This window comes from Rattus norvegicus, chromosome 5 (genome assembly GCF_021556685.1).
Source record: "Rattus norvegicus strain SHRSP/BbbUtx chromosome 5, alternate assembly SHRSP_T2T, whole genome shotgun sequence".
NCBI classification, from domain to species: domain Eukaryota; kingdom Metazoa; phylum Chordata; class Mammalia; order Rodentia; family Muridae; genus Rattus; species Rattus norvegicus.
In genome coordinates, this window is record NC_141538.1 from 77,586,178 (window position 1) to 77,601,844 (window position 15,667).

General features: G+C 45.8%; 1 protein-coding gene across 17 annotated transcripts in view; it reads left to right on the forward strand.

The window, feature by feature from the left end:
* The window catches only part of Palm2akap2 (PALM2 and AKAP2 fusion), a 461,068-nt gene that overhangs the window by 207,674 nt on the left and 237,727 nt on the right, over positions 1-15,667 (forward strand). For all 17 annotated transcript variants that reach the window (XM_087547942.1, XM_087547944.1, XM_087547946.1 and 14 more), the window contains 1 exon segment: positions 2,191-2,321. In XM_087547942.1, coding sequence (XP_087404068.1) covers positions 2,191-2,321 — 131 coding nt within the window.

Consider the following 15,667-nt stretch of genomic DNA (forward strand, 5'->3'; position numbering starts at 1 on the left):
ATGAGTGTTTACATGCGTGTGCACATGCACACACACACACACACACACACACAAAACAAATGTTTGAAAAGTAGTGTGGAGTAGTGTGTGGCAGTGCACACCTTTAGTCCCAGCCCTTGGAAGGCAGAAGCAGGTGGATCTGAGTGTGAGACCAGCCTGGTCTACAAAGAGAGTTCCAGGACAGCCAGAGCTACACAGAGAAACCTTGTCTCCAAAAAATGCTTTGGCAGTTGATGTGGTAGTATTCTGATCCTTTCTAAACTCCCTGGCGAGGGCTGGAGAGATGGCTCAGCGGTTAAGAGCACTGACTGCTCTTCCAGAGGTCCTGAGTTCAATTCCCAGCAACCACATGGTGGCTCACAACCATCTGTAATGGGATCTGATGCCCTCTTCTGGTGTATCTGAAGACAGCTACAGTGTACTCACATACATTAAATAAATAAATAAATCTTTAATAAACTCCCTGGCAAGTGTGTGTGCTCCTTGCTACCCACCTCAATATTCTGGATTCCTAAAAGAAAGACAAACATACACAGCTCTGTATTTTAAATACTTTAAACAGCTCAATGGCTGGGCCACTGCCTAACTCCACGTGGCTAACACACACTCCCCTCTGATATTTCTGAGTTAATACTTACTAAATCTCTATTTTATCTTCGCTACCCTGAACCCTGCTGAGCAGCCCTCCTGGGGTTGCTTCCCCCTGCACGGTCTCTCCCTCCAGCACCTTTCCAGTGAGGTCTGCCCTGGACATGGCATGGTGGAATCCACTCTTCCTCCTTCCTTGGTCTCTTCCCAGGAATCCTAAAAGTCCGGCCTCTGTCTCCCTGTCCAGCCATTGCTTGCTGGTAACTTTATTGACCAGATGAAAACCACTGGGGACCAGCTTCCTTTAGTCTTACGTGCAGGACCCTGCAAACAGGTGTTTGGGTAACACAGTTAGCATGAGAATACAAACCACTACAGGTAGTTTGGAATTAGGCAAAACATTTATAATTATTAAGTCTAGATGTAGTTTCATTAAGATTAACAAATCCAGACATATACTTATCATGTTTACTCCTTTTTTGACTTTTAAAAACAATGGTTAATAGTAGGAGGCACACACACACACCACTGACACCTCTCGTAAGGTCATACTTCCCCACGTCACCACTTCGTAAGGCTGGCGCTCACTCTAGCAGTTCTCTGTGGGACACCACTTTGTCAATGAAGCCCTTCAGACCCATCTCATAATATAGCAACACTTTATCCCTTGTTTTTAAAACAAAATCCCAAAAGTTCAGTTTTACCAAATGAATACTCAGAAGCCAGACCCTGGTGGTGAAAGCCTGCTACATCAGAGAGGCAGAGACAGCACCCAGCTGACCTTCCTCCTCCATTGACATCCCAGAAGGAAAAAAAAAAAAAACCAAACAGTTCTCCTCCATACTGTCTTGTAAACCATTCCTAGCTGAATGTCCCTCCTCTCTACTTCCTGTGTGTCTCTCTATCCTGACTTCCTCCTACCCTCTATGGTTTTTTCCCTATGTTTATTCCCCGTCAGCCGGTTGAGTGTGCCACCTCTTGGCCTATGGTTGACTTTCTTCAATCTTGTCTGCAATAAACAGAACGCACCAACACACCACAACTAGAAACAGGTTTTTCCAGTATACAATCTCGGGGTTTACAGTGCGATCAAATATCCTGCAGCAATCCCTCTCTCTACTTCCTGAATTCTCAGAATCATTGGGGTGGGAGTGGGGTGCATCTATACGTTCATGCATATGGTGTGAGCATACGTGTATAACCACATGTATGCATATATGTTGAAATACACACATATGCATGTATCCGCATATGTGTGCAGCAACTATGTCTTTGTTCTCTCCTTACTGGAATAGAATTGTAAGGCAGGATTTTGTTTTGTTTTATTTTTGGCAGCCAGAATAGTGCTGGGTAAGTGGTAGGGTCTCAATAAATACACAATTAAATTTTAAAACAAAAGAAGGTGTAAAAAGTAAAAAAAAAAAAACACAAAAATTCTGTTCGCCGGGGCCAAGCAGATATCAGCAGCCATGTCTGGGAGGGGGTGAAGGCAGTGGTCAGGCCTGAACAGTTGAGTGACAGATTTGATGGAGAAGCCCTGCTGGTCCAGAGAAAAGATGTGGACCAAAAGGTGTCATCTGTTGTCTTCCTTCCTTCCCACAGTCCAAAGTGCTTCGGGAAAAATGGCTGCTGCAGGGTGTACCGGCGGGAACAGCGGAGGAGGAGGAAGCCAGACGCCGACAGTCTGAGGAGGATGAATTCAAAGTCAAGCAGCTTGAAGATAACATTCAGAGGTAGGTGTTTCCTACCCTGCAGTAACCAATGCTCTCCTGGAGGGGGCGCTTTCTCCGTTCTGCGACTTTTCCCTGGGGCTGTAGATTGCCTTCCTAAACAGATAATGTTGTCTAACTTTTCTGTGTGAATCGGTGTTATTCCTCAGAGTATAGTTCAGAGATATCTTCCCCTGCCAATGAGGTATTTGTTATAAGCAATTTGCCCTTTCCCAAATGCTCTCCTGCAAGTTCTTCAGTCGGCTTTTATCTTATTTTTCTTTGTGGGTCTAGCTGTTGACTGTTGCGGCCACTGTGAGGGGTTTCCACCTAGATTTGCCATGTGTGATCAATTGAGACGAGAGGATTGTAGTCAAGGCTCTTGGGACTGAGATGAAGAGAGCATAGAAAAGATTGGGCTGTATGCCTGAGCTCTGTAGATCAACTTTGCATGGCCTCCTTGTCCTGCCCAGTGAGCACATTGCTTCTCTGGCTGCCCTCAATCAGGTTCTGACTACTTAGATATAGAAGAGAGGTGGCATGCATGTGGCCAGGAAACTGGTCAGGTCCATTTGTAAGCAAATGTTTCTCGCTGGCAACTCTAGCCATCCCAGGTCTCAGAACACCTAGACAGATTAGGAGCTGAGAGTGGAAAGCGGTATGTGTACAGACTTAGAACAGAACCTGTTCCATCAAATTCTGCCTAGTTGCTTTTTGTCTGTTTTGACTCTTCTTGACAAGTTCAGCTAGCCTATTACTGGCCCTCCATCTCCTCCTGAGGCTGAAGCAAATGCTAGGCAAGTGCACCAGGAGGCACGAGAAACTCCAATTCAAGGCCAGTTTAGGACATCTAGTCATATCTTACCTCCAAATAACTGAGTGTGTCAGGGTTCACTAGAGAAGTGGTTCTCAACCTGTGGGTTGCAACTCCTTTAAGGATCATATGACCTTTACACAGGGGTTATATATTAGGTAACCTGTATATCAGATGTTTACATTTGATTCATAACAGTAGCAAAATTGAAGTTAAGAAGTAGCAACAAAAATAATTGTATGGTTGGGGTCACCATGACACGAGGGTCTATATTAAAGGTTCATAGCATTAGGGAGGTTGAGAATTAGAATGAATAGATGTTCAAAGACTTGTTAGATTGGATTACATGATAAGGTGGACCAACAATGACTAGTCCCCTTGGGAAATATCAAGAATCTGGTAGCTACTCAGTCCACAGTCTCAGTCTGGCATTGTAGGCCTGAAGGATTCTGGGAGAAATGCTGGTCTTAGGTCTGCATTTGCAAGCCCGGAGAAGTTCCTGCTACTATCAGTTAGGGAATGCAACAGTAACAGCAGCAGGCTAGATGAACTTGTCAGCAAGAGTGAAGACAGACAAAAAGCAAAGCATTTCTTGTCCCATGTCCTTTGATCTGGGCTGCCACCAGCCCAGGGCTGCCTAGATTTAGCGTGGATCTTCCCACTTCAAGTACCCTTGGTCAGGAAAATCCCTTACAGGAGTGGCCAGCCACTTGACTTTTAGTAGATTCCAGGTCCAGTCAAGTGGACAGACACTGTGAGCCATCACAACTGAAGCAGGGTATAGCAGCCGAACGGCTTGCTGCTGACACTCAAACCCAGTGAAGGCTGGAGGCAATCTCACAGACGCCAGCTGTGTCACAAGCTGATTGCAAACTCCAAGGCATGCTTCGGCCTCTGCTCCTGGTTTGCTCAGGCCCTAATGTCTCCTCAGACCATTCAGAAGAGCTTGGCTAACTGTTGCTTGTGGGAGACTTGCTCGAGAAAAGCTACACTGTTGCCAGCCGTCTCACCATTTATACAAGGGAAAGTGTGTTAGTTCAGTAAGGAGTAAACTCTAAGACCTTTTCTGTTTTTCTTGTGGGCTTAAGCAGAGATGACTGCTTTCGTGGTCCAGGAGTTGGTAAGCCGCGGGGAGGCTGTGATAGGACCCTGGAGGCTCGTCTTAAATGAAAGCTCAGTTTGGGCAAAGTCAACCACTGGAGTGTATAAATGTTATTTTTAATATAATTATAAATTAATATGGCAGCTGTATGTCTTTATCCTAGCTTGTTCCCCAATAACAACACAGAGAGACCAAGATTTATTTTCAAGCTTCACCTCAATATCTGGGCAGTCTATCTTATCCCCTAGACTAATCTGACTAACTTCCAACCAAAATCCCAATAATATTTCAATTTAGGGCCTTCCATGCTTCAGCTGAGCTCTCATGAACTTTTGTCTCTTCTTGTGGTTTCCTCCCTCTCCTCTTCCTCTCCTTCCCCTGACCGGTGGAAGTCTGACCCTTTTTCTCTCTTCTGCCCAGTCATTGGGTGATCAGCTTTTATTGACAAGGTTGGTAAGAATTTAAGAGTTATTTACACAAACTCGAGACAGGAGATTCTCATTATAAGCTTTATAATGCCATGTCTGGATTAAAACATGAAGGCAGAGAAATCAGCATTTGAATAACACAAGGATAACCTTTACACAGTGCACGAAAACATTATGCCTGCAGGAGTGTGCTGTCAGAGTTGGGGGCTCAGATGGGCATGGTCAGCCATGGAAAAATAGGGCAGATCTTTCCATCCTTGAGTCAAGAGAATGGAGAGCTTGTGTCTAAGTGTGCAGGACCTTCTCAGAGCCCTTTGAAGAGGGCGATGTCCAAAACAGAGGAAAGGAACCATGGTGGGTCGTGGGAGTGAGTGGCTAGGCTCTGAGTCAGGGGATGCTTTGCCTGTTCTTGTCAGAGTCTTGCCAGGCATTGGCCTCATGGGCCCTGGATGTGTACCAGAGTAAGCTGCATTCTAAGGGCTACTGAGTATGAGCAAGGCTGTTGAGGGTACCTTCTCCTCCTCCAGGCCTCCTGACTGAGGACATCCTTCCTATTCTGGAATTTGATTTCTGTTTCCCCTCCTCTCGTCATCGCTCCCCTAAAAGACTGAGCCACCCTTGTGCAGCATGCTCGGATTCAGAGATGTTTACATGTGGGACTTTACAGTTTGTTTTTACTTCAGAACCTTTGCAATACAATGAGATACCTCGGGGATAGAATCAAAATGTGTTTGTTTCAAACACAGAACTCATACGTAGCCTGTAGGTAGCTTTGTGCAATATTTTTAAGTAATTTATCATTTGGAACAAACTTTGTACATGGACCCACTGGAGGAAATGCTTGGAGAGGTCTGCTTGTTGGTGAGGAGGAAGATCCAGATGTGGGAACATTTCCTGTTTTAAGCCCTCAGATTAGGCAAGCTCCTCCTCTAAAGGCTTCAGTATCTTTACACCCCAGTCCCAAGGGAAGAAAGGGGCTGCCATCCCTGAAGCTGTAGGAACACCGGTTTCCCTGAGATGCTTTCCCTCACAGAGGGCCATTGGTTCACAGAAGCTCCCCGCAGCATGACGAAGCCGAAAGATTGGCCGTAGGACTCTGCTCCCTCTGGCTGAGCTCAGCTAAATGGCTCTAAGCGGTCGGTGGGATGCATCTGCTTTTGTTTTCTGTGCACCAACAGGCTGGCGGGATGCTCTTATTACCTTTCTGTGGCAATAACAGAGGATCCAGAGAGCGGAGGGAAAACAAGGCTAACACTTAGAGCTGTCCATAAGCTAGCGTTCAAGCACGCTGGTAGCCACGCCCAGGCAAGGGTTGGACACAGGTGGCCCACTTTTGGTGGAAAGAATGCAAATAAGAGAATGGTAAAAGGATAAGAGGTGAATATATCCATCTTCTACAAGCATGGTTGTTGAACTGAGGAAAACAAGAATTGAGACTCACAACACAATGGGGCCGAGACAATGAGGGAAAACAACAAAGAGAAAAGGAGAGATTTGGGGGGTCTTATCTAGAATTTGAGATTCATTGATCAGGAAACCCTGAAGTGATGCCACAGAGGCCCCCGAGAAAGGAATTTGGGCAAGAAGACATTGCTCTGCAGATCTTTAGCTCTCCACCCACTGATCTGAGTCACTCCCTAGAAAAGCATTAGACTCTCTTAAAAGGGATACATGGTTCTTACTTTGCTAAAGTAAGCCAGGCAAGGTGCTGTGTATTTTGTAATCTGTACCCTGGAAGGGGAAGCAGAAGGATCCAGCAGTTCAAGGTCACGCTAGGCCAGCACAGGCTGCATGAGATCCACCCGCCACAGAGGCTGGGGGATAGCTCCATTGGTAGAGCACTTGTCTGGCATGCACACGACCCCGGGTTTGATCCCTAGCGCCATGTACACTGGTTATGGCAGTGCACATCTGTCCTCTCAACACTTGGGAGGTGGAAGCAGGAGGGTTATAACCTGAAGGTCATTTTCTGCCACCTAGAGAGTTTGAGGCAAGTTCATCTATTTGAGACCTTGTGTCAAAACCAATCCAACCACCCCCCTCCCCAAATCTTAAGAATACAGCATGGTGATCAAAGAGAACATGCAATTTCTACATGGAAAAAGACTGAGGATTAACCTGGGTCCTTTGGTTTAGAGAAAGAAAGGGGTAGTGACCCCACAGAACCTAAGCGTGTCTAGAAGTCAGGCAGTGTCTTCCTTCTCTATGGCTGGACCAATCCGAATATGACAGAGTTTAAATAAAGGAAGAAGACTTGTGGTTTGGGTTTAACCATTCCCTAAACAGCAAGAAAGGACAAAATCATACACTTTTTAAATTTTTTCACAACCTGGGGCAGTGTAGGAAATTCCAGGCCTTTAGTTGCACTTTCTTCCAAAATGTTATTTCTACAATGGAGGGGCCTTGGAATGCAACATCTTCTATCTTTCAGAACTCGTGGTGGTGGTGATTAGATTCTTCAGCCTAGCCTACTGAGAAGGAAAGACAAAGAAAGGAGGGATAGGAGAGGAAGGGAGGAATGGAGGGAGGGGAGGTGTGGAGAATATATCTAGAATATGTAAGTCTTGGACGGTCTAATTACGTTGAGGAAGTTTTTTAAAAAAATAATTCATAGACTTTATTCCAGAAATTTGGATTCTGTGGCTCAGGTAAGGAGTTCCTTGCCCAGTGGGTATAAGCACTTGTTGCCAGACCTGGTAACCCGAACTTAATTCCCCATATTCATAGGAGAGGAGAGGACTGGCCCCAAAGATCATCTCCTCACCTCGACATGAGCACTGTGGTGTGTGCGTGCCTGCCCAGCCTCACTCACCCACGCCCACACACAATTTACAGAGATGCTAAGTTTATTCCATAGGGTTGTATTGCACAAGAAGGATTGCCGTACATGGAGAAAGACAGACTGCAAGATTCAGTTTCCAGCACTGAAGCCAGGAAAATCAATAGCATACAATTGACTAGGGAGTGCAGCCACTGCCCTTGATTTCAGACTGATTCTGGCTTTGACTCAAGGACGTTGGAAACCACCTCTGGGGACTCTGTAAGGGAGAGCCACTCACCACACAGCTGAGGTTTTTGTGTTTTGTTTAGCTTGGTGTTTTTGTTTGTTTGGTTGTTTTTTTTTTCAAAGGCATTATGGCAGAACCCCCTCCCTTCAAACATCATCAGAAATAACCTTGGCTCTCTGGGCTAATAGAGAGACAGGTCAAGGACATTGGTTACCTCCTCAAAGCTCAGACATTTCTATTATCCCTCAAAGATCAATAGCTGAATTGTGAGCAGTATGGGCTCAAGTAATGCCAGCAGAGTGGCTGGAAAGCGGGAGAGCCTTGTCACTGTAGCCTCATCACCGTAGTAGATAACTTGTCCCTGTTTGCTACTCTTCCCTGACCTGTGTAACAGTCATGTCCTTGTAAGTGGAGACCAATGATGCTTTAAAGTATAACGAGGGCTGCCAAAAGCAGACTTCATACGCATTTCTTACATTTTAAAAACAAGTCTCAGATGTTAACATCTGTATGAGTTGTTTCCTGTGGGAGTATTATACTGAAGAATTTCAAGGTCAACTATTATACAGTGCCTCACCGTGTCCCAGGGGGACACACAGAACCCCATACCGGTGCTCTTGGAGATTTCAGGCAGAACATTTCAGGAGATTTTCTGACAGAAACAACCTAAGAGAGGAAAGGTTCTGGTTTCAGAGGGCTCCATATGCGCTTGTTGGGCTCCACGAGCGTGGCTAAAATATCCAAGCGTAGGCACATGTGGTCGTGGCTGTCTAGGTGGTAGCTAAGCAGAATGGATGACTGTTGGTCCTCAGCCGGCTCGCTTCTTTGTCCTCCTTTCTTTCAGTCCAGGCCCTCAGCTCTGGAGTTGGTGCTGCACACACCCAGGATGAGTCCCTTTAGGGACTGCCCTGACAGATACACTCAGGAAGGATAGATGGAGGGATAAGAGGGGGGTGGAAAGGGAAGGAAGAAAGTATGGAGAGAGAAGAGGAGGGAGAAGCCCTGCCCCACCATTCACCTAGTTGCCTCTAACTCAAGCCCAGTTACAGTGGAGCTTACCCATCATAAGTTAGGTCTTCTTCAAAGGCACAGCATGTTCTTAACTTTCTTTGATTAATGGTAAATACAGAGGAAGTTTGTTCCTCTTTCTCACCCCTCGGAATTACCGCAGTGAAGGTGAGAAACCTCGGAGAATATTAAACGGAAATGAATGAACTCTTTTCAGCTCTGTGTGCTGGGGCAAGTCTCTCACGGTCTCTGGCCTCTTTCCTCATCTCGTTGATGAGAGGTCCCTTGGGATCTTCCAGCCATGACACCATGAGGTTCTCTCGTTTGAGGAGTTGGCTTGAGAGACTTCCTTTAAACTAATATACCTGTGCAGAGAAATGTCCCCGTTGTGGCAGGAAGTGGTTTTGGATACAGGTCAGAATATGGGGAGGTGTTTAGGTTCTCAGGAAACAAAAAGACCCGTTTGTAAGTAACTGACTCACTGCAGAGATGACTAACCCATCCGAACGGCTTCCAGTGTGAAAATATGTCACATCAAATATTCATTGAATAAAACACTGAAGCATCAGTTGCTAACCAGAAGGCCATGCCGCTTTAAAAAGAAAAATCAAGACACAAGTGGGCTAGTCCACTTTTTCTCTGGTTCTCTCTGGTGTTTATCAGAATTCATTGAATTCTCTGCATTATTAAGAGTCTCAGAACAGAAGGTGGACACCTTAGTCTTGTGCTATGGGATTTGGAAAGCACTAAGACAGCCCTCACTCACAGCTATTCTGGAGCCAGCACCCACAGAAATGTCCTTTGAAGCCGGCTACAAAGGATGCTTACTTGGGATTCACTGTGTTCTCTGCACTTGCCATTTTTAGCTCTGTGATGTGCTGTTCTTTTGAAGCAGGAGTGGGACAATCCACATTGGCATGCTCCATCTGCACCGTCCCAGCCTGGGTCCCTGCCCCACATGCAGCACAATCCCAGACACAATCTATTCAGGGTTGCTGTTCTCCCAAGCCAAGACAAAACTACACACCACATACGCTGTAAACAATTTTATCTTCTAGTGTTAGTTCTCTTATAAGTGTTACTTTGTGATAAAATATTTTGAGACCCATGATGCTAAATGAAATCATGCTAACATTCACTGCATACTGTAGGAAGACGGGCAGGCAACATGCTCCTCCTCAACTCCTACGTGCTTCTTATTGAGCAATAAAATATACAGCTGTACCATGACCTGGGGTAGAGTTTTCATGACAAGCAAGAGTGCCTCCTTCAGGTACATGCAGGAAGCACAGGGTCCCTTTTGTCTCTTTCTCCCGAATGTTATCTTCTTGCCTGGACTCAGCCTGACACTCTGATAGAGATGGTGTGCCATTATGTGAAAGCCTCCCAGTGTGGCACAGTGCTGGTGACCCTGGACCTCCAAATTTGACCAGCCCTGGAGTCCTGAATTCTGCATGTATGAGCTGTTGGATTTTGACTGACCACGTGACTTCTCTGAAGCTGAGACTTATGTCCTATACATCGATGAAAACAATGCCTTTGCACTTTGTAGGCAGGCGTGGTGTGTAATGATTCTGTGCTCTTATGGAGAACCGGCTACAGGAAGCTGCCCATAAGCACGCAACGTTATTACTGTCTGTCCCAGCTCTCTGGAGCAGGGCTTCTCGACAACACAGTTGACATTTTAGAACCAATAATTTGTCATTGAAAGCTATCCAATACATTGCATGGAATTTAATAATGTCCATGGACTCAACCTAGGGTGATTTCCAGTTGCACCATCCCCCAACCTTAGTACAATAAAATGACTCCAGACTGTACTAATTGTCCCCCAAGGAACAAAATGACTCCAAATAGGGAGCCACATATATAGCCTGGAGTTATCTGGCTGGTTTTCCATCACTGTGATGGAATATGTGAGAAATTCAATTAAAGAAATGTATTTGGGCTCATGGTTTCAGAGTTTTGCACTTATGGACACTTGGCTCCATTGTTTCTGGACCTGTTGTGAGGTAGAACATCATGGCAGGTCGTATGGTAGTAGAGGAAGGTGCTTACCTCGTGGTAGCCAGGAAGCAGACATGGGACAAGCTCACTTGTGTAGCAAAGCCCCTCCCCCAGGCCCCGTGAAGCTATGACTCTGTACATGGATTCATTATCTGCTTGTTAAGTCAGAGCCTCGAGGCTCACTCTGAACACTGCCACGCACTGAGAAAAAGGTTTTTGGTATAATCTTAACACCTGGGGAGGGTGAGGCAGGAGAATCACCCTGAGCTACATAATGAGAACCTGTCTCAAAATTCAAAACTGTCTGGGTATAGTATGACAAAGCAGGCCAGGCTCTGAGAGTCTGAGGCCAATGTGGTCTACAGTGTGAGTTCAAGGACAGCCAGAGATACATAGAGAGACCGTGTCTTGAAATACAAAACTCAAAACTAGGAAAGGAGAACAAACAGAAAAAAGGGGGGGGGGCAAACTAGAACACAGATGTGGATGAAATCTCTTAAGATGAAAAGCTCACCAGCAAATAGCTTTAGCGTATAGAACCCTGAAGCGATTCTCAGAGCAGAGGGGCCCAGTATTTCTCCATCTTCAGGCGTCGAGACAGGAAAGTCAGCTCTGGGTTTTGGCAGAACATCTGCCTTTCTTTTTCACCCACTGTTGTGCTGGCTTTACGAAGACTGTTATTTTAGGACAACTCATAAAACCATGGACTCATGAGGACGGTGAGTGAGTCAGTTACCTGGATCAATTTACAGCTGATCTCTGAGACTGGCTCCCAGGGGGCAGGAGTCAGAGGCATTCTCTCCTCTGACTGTGACAGGGAAACTGCAAAATTAAACTAGTTCACATGGGAACAAGTTTCACTGTTGCAAAGGACCCTGCTTTGGAGGTGACTACTCTACCCCTGCTGTTCCCAGCCTCTCTCTGGTCCCTGTCCTAACTGTCTGGAACAACGTAGAAAAGACTGTCTTCATACACAGTAGAAGCTTGTGGTTGTGTCAGCTTTGGTCGCCAACATAGACCCCTGAAACTGTACTTAGTGTTTCAAGGTGACATGGTGTCCCAAGCACTGTGCCCCAACTCTGGCTCTCCAGGGTTCATTAGAACAGCAGTTTTCAAACTATGGGTCGTGATCCCTTTGGGAATCTCATATCAGATTTTTACATTTTAATTTATAGCAGTAGCAAAATTATAGTTATGTAGCGGCAACAAAATAATTTTATGGTTGGGGGTCACCACAACATGAGGAACTGTATTAAGGGATCGCAGCATTAGGAAGGTTGAGAACCACCGCATTAGAATCATTTTGTTTGGTGTCTAGTAATTTAGCATCTAGAACTATGAAGATGGTGGGTACATTTCATCCACAGACCCTTGTAAGGGCCTAATGTGCAGTATGCTTGCGGTTTCCCACTCTTGGAACAGTTGCTGCAGTTGAAGGAATTGGGCAAAGTCAATTTTTTTTTGATAGTTGATTCCAAGCCTTTGGGCTTATCATTGACATGTCCCAAGTTTCTCCTCTATAGCAAACCTTGAAAATGTTGCTTTTCTGTTTTGAGAGGACCATGTGCCTATAGTTTGTAACATCATTTCTTCCCCCTTCTTCCTTCTTGGCAGAACGGAAGTGTTGACCCTTCTGTTGATAGTCTCTCCCGTTCTTCTCACCCGCCATTCATTCTGAAGGTGGTGCGTAAAATAGAGTATCACCCTGCCACTCTAACACAATGCACAAGGCTGGATGCTTTATAAGGAGATAGGTCCCTTTGTCTTAACGGCTTTAGAGTCACAAAAATAAATTGCCAAACGGCACGGTGCCGATTCCGATGAGGATCTTGCGATGACCTCACATTCTGTTAGATTTCGGGACCAGAGTGTGTGTAAAAAAAAGATGGCATGCTAAGACACCAATGCAGAGAGCGATTCCAGAACCAGGATCGCTCACTCAGAACGCATGGCTCTTACAGGAACTAACTCAGAATCCCCACACAAAAATACCTTAATCTCTTTAAAGGGAGGCCTCCCAGTGACCTAAACAAGTTTACTGGAGTCCAGTCCTACAGAGGCTCTATCCTCTCTCAGCATTGCCGATGGGGGACCAGACTCCCAACACAGGTACTTTTGCATTCATACCACATCCAAACATGGTCTCAGTCCTTTCCAGAGACAGCGTGGAGGTCTTATGGTTGGGTCCAGGGAGGATCTGTGTAGTCAGACAGACTTGTCTCCATCACAACATCTCCATCCAGAGTCAGTCAGCCTTTCTTTGCCCTCAGGTTCAGCCGTGGACCCTTCCAGGAAGCAGATCACATACAAAAGCTCGAAGTCTAGTGACGGGAGAGGATTATGCCGTAACTGGAAAGCAGAGTAGGGGGCAGGTGAATTAGCAGCATGTTTCCCAAAGTCTCATTCCCTTTTTGAGATTTTCTTAAAAAACAAACTCAGAGCATGTGTTCAGTTTTACAAAGTATGAAGAAACAGTGGCCTGAATGTGACCTTTCTAAAACCATGAGAATTATGGGACTATTTACTTCCTGCCGGCCAGAAACCTCTCCCACCTTACTGCTAGGCTACATTGTTTCCTGGAAACAGAATCTCTACTAGAATAAAAGCCACTCTGGGCATTCTAGTGTCATGCTTTTTCTCCTCAAGTGGAGAAAGGCAAAAGGAAGGGGATGATGTCTCAATACTGCTAGGGTCTAGAGAATTCTGGGGATACCTGACTGCCCAGCACAAGAGCGGCCACCTGTGCTATCTGCTTTCTGTCACTGTCATTTTGTCTTTTTTTTTTTTTTTCTTTTGGAGCTGGGGACCGAACCCAGGGCCTTGTGCTTGCTAGGCAAGCGCTCTACCACAAGCTAAATCCCCAACCCCTGTCACTGTCATAAAATGCAACCAAACCAACATGGAAGGAAGAAAGGATTTGTTTGGCTTATATGTTCACATCACAGTCTGTTGCTGAGGGAAGTCAGGGCAAGAACTCAAGCAGGAGCCCGGAGGCAGGAACCGAAGCAGAGACTTGCTCCTGGACTCACTTTCCTGTTTAGTTTTGTTTGTTTGTTGCTTTTGTTAGTTTTAAACAGATGCTCATTATGTAGCCTTGGCTATCCTGGAACTCAATATATAGACCAAGCTACCATTAAACACATAGAGATATACACTTGCCTCGGCTCCCCTCTCCAGACGCACATTACCTTCCAGCTACTTGTCTTCCATACCCCAGGCCTAGGGATGGCACTGCTCACAGTGGGCTGGGCCCTCCTGCATCAATTTAGTGATAATGAAAATGCCCCACCGACATACTCACAGGCGAGTCATCGATGGAGGCAGTTTCTCTGAGGTTCCCTCTTCCCAAGGTGTCAAGGTGACAGCTGAAACTATGACACTACCTTAGCCAGATTCTCCATGCCAGGACCAGATCACTCTAAATATCAAGGGCACTGACTTGTTTCTAGATGGACCTTGTAGTATCTTAGTGACATTAGGAGATGCAGTTCCACATGAGGTGGGGAAGGGGCATCATTGCTTGAAGGACTTCTGTCCCTTGGTCCTTCAGCCACATCCTGGACAGCAACTGTAGGTACAAACATAGACACTTTATTCCGGCTGGTCATTAAGACACTTATACCTTTTTCTTGAACCACCTCAAGCAAGGCCTCTGGTGATAGAGGAGGGGCGCCAGGGAGCTCAGATGAGGCACCCATTAATTGTAAAGTGGTGGGATAACTCCTCTCAGTGAAAATGGCTCTAAACAAAGGTTGACTGGAGTAGTAACCTATGATAAGAGATGAGAAGCAGTTCTGGGCTCCTGAGTGCTGCTTCCTCCTCCTTCCAAGAGACCCTGGGAAGGCTCTTGTGTGTGCACGCATGCACGTGCACACACACACACACACACACACACACACACACACACACACACAGACATGCACTCATGCACGTACACTCCTCAGCAGGATTTCCAGACTGTTTGTCCCACAGGGAGCCTGCCAGGTAAAATGGAGGCTGAAAAAGAACAGTGCAATTCTTTCTCCCAAGGGCAGAAAAAATGGAGCAGGAAGATCTGAGAGGAAAGTAGACTGCTGTGAACAGAGCTGACTGAATATGGGAGAGAGATCAGCATTTCCTCAGCAAGTAGTTTTTAAAAAGTTGGAAATTGGGTTGGGGATTTAGCTCAGTGGTAGAGCACTTGCCTAGCAAGCGCAAGGCCCTGGGTTCGGTCCCCAGCTCCGAAAAAAAAGAAAAAAGAAAAAAAAAAGTTGGAAATTGCCGAAGTACATTGTATACATGAATGAGATTGTCACAGACATTTAAAGCTTGGTTATTATTAATTTTTTTTAATGTATGACTAATGGGTTTCTTGGTTAGACAAGCCTGTGCTGGTCTGTGCTAATCAAGGGATGGGAATCACTAACAAGGCATTTGAAAATGTTCTTTATGGAAATTTGACGTTGCTGTGACATTGAAGTGGGTGGTCTGTCTCCCCAGTGCTGAGGATTGGATCCAGAGCTGTTAAGTAAGTGCTACACCATCGAGCTGCCTCTCCAGCTCCAATCCGCCTACCTAGTGAACAGGAAGAGACTAGATGGGGGCTTTGTCACAGTCACACAGGGAGTTGCTGGTGTCGTAAGCCAGTATCATCTGTGTCAGACTGCAATAAACTCTAGTGACCGCTTAAAGTTTGAGAAGTGCTCCTGCTGCAAACTGGATGTCAGAGAGTGACTGTGTGTCCCCAATTTACTTTCCTTTCCTAAATGTCACAAGATAGCCATCGTCATGATTATATGTCCTTGTTACCTCAAAAAATAATTCATTCCCCTACCTGTCAACTTCAGGGTGGAGAAGCTGAGTGTGGCCGAGTCCACAGGACTCTCAGAATACCCCATCTGGTCAGGCATCGCCCCAAACCACACTCAAGTCTATGTTCTTTCAAATCCTCCAGCTTTGGGATAGAGTCAAGGCCATCACAGAACCTCAGCCCTTCGCACAAATTCCCCACAATTCACCTTGGC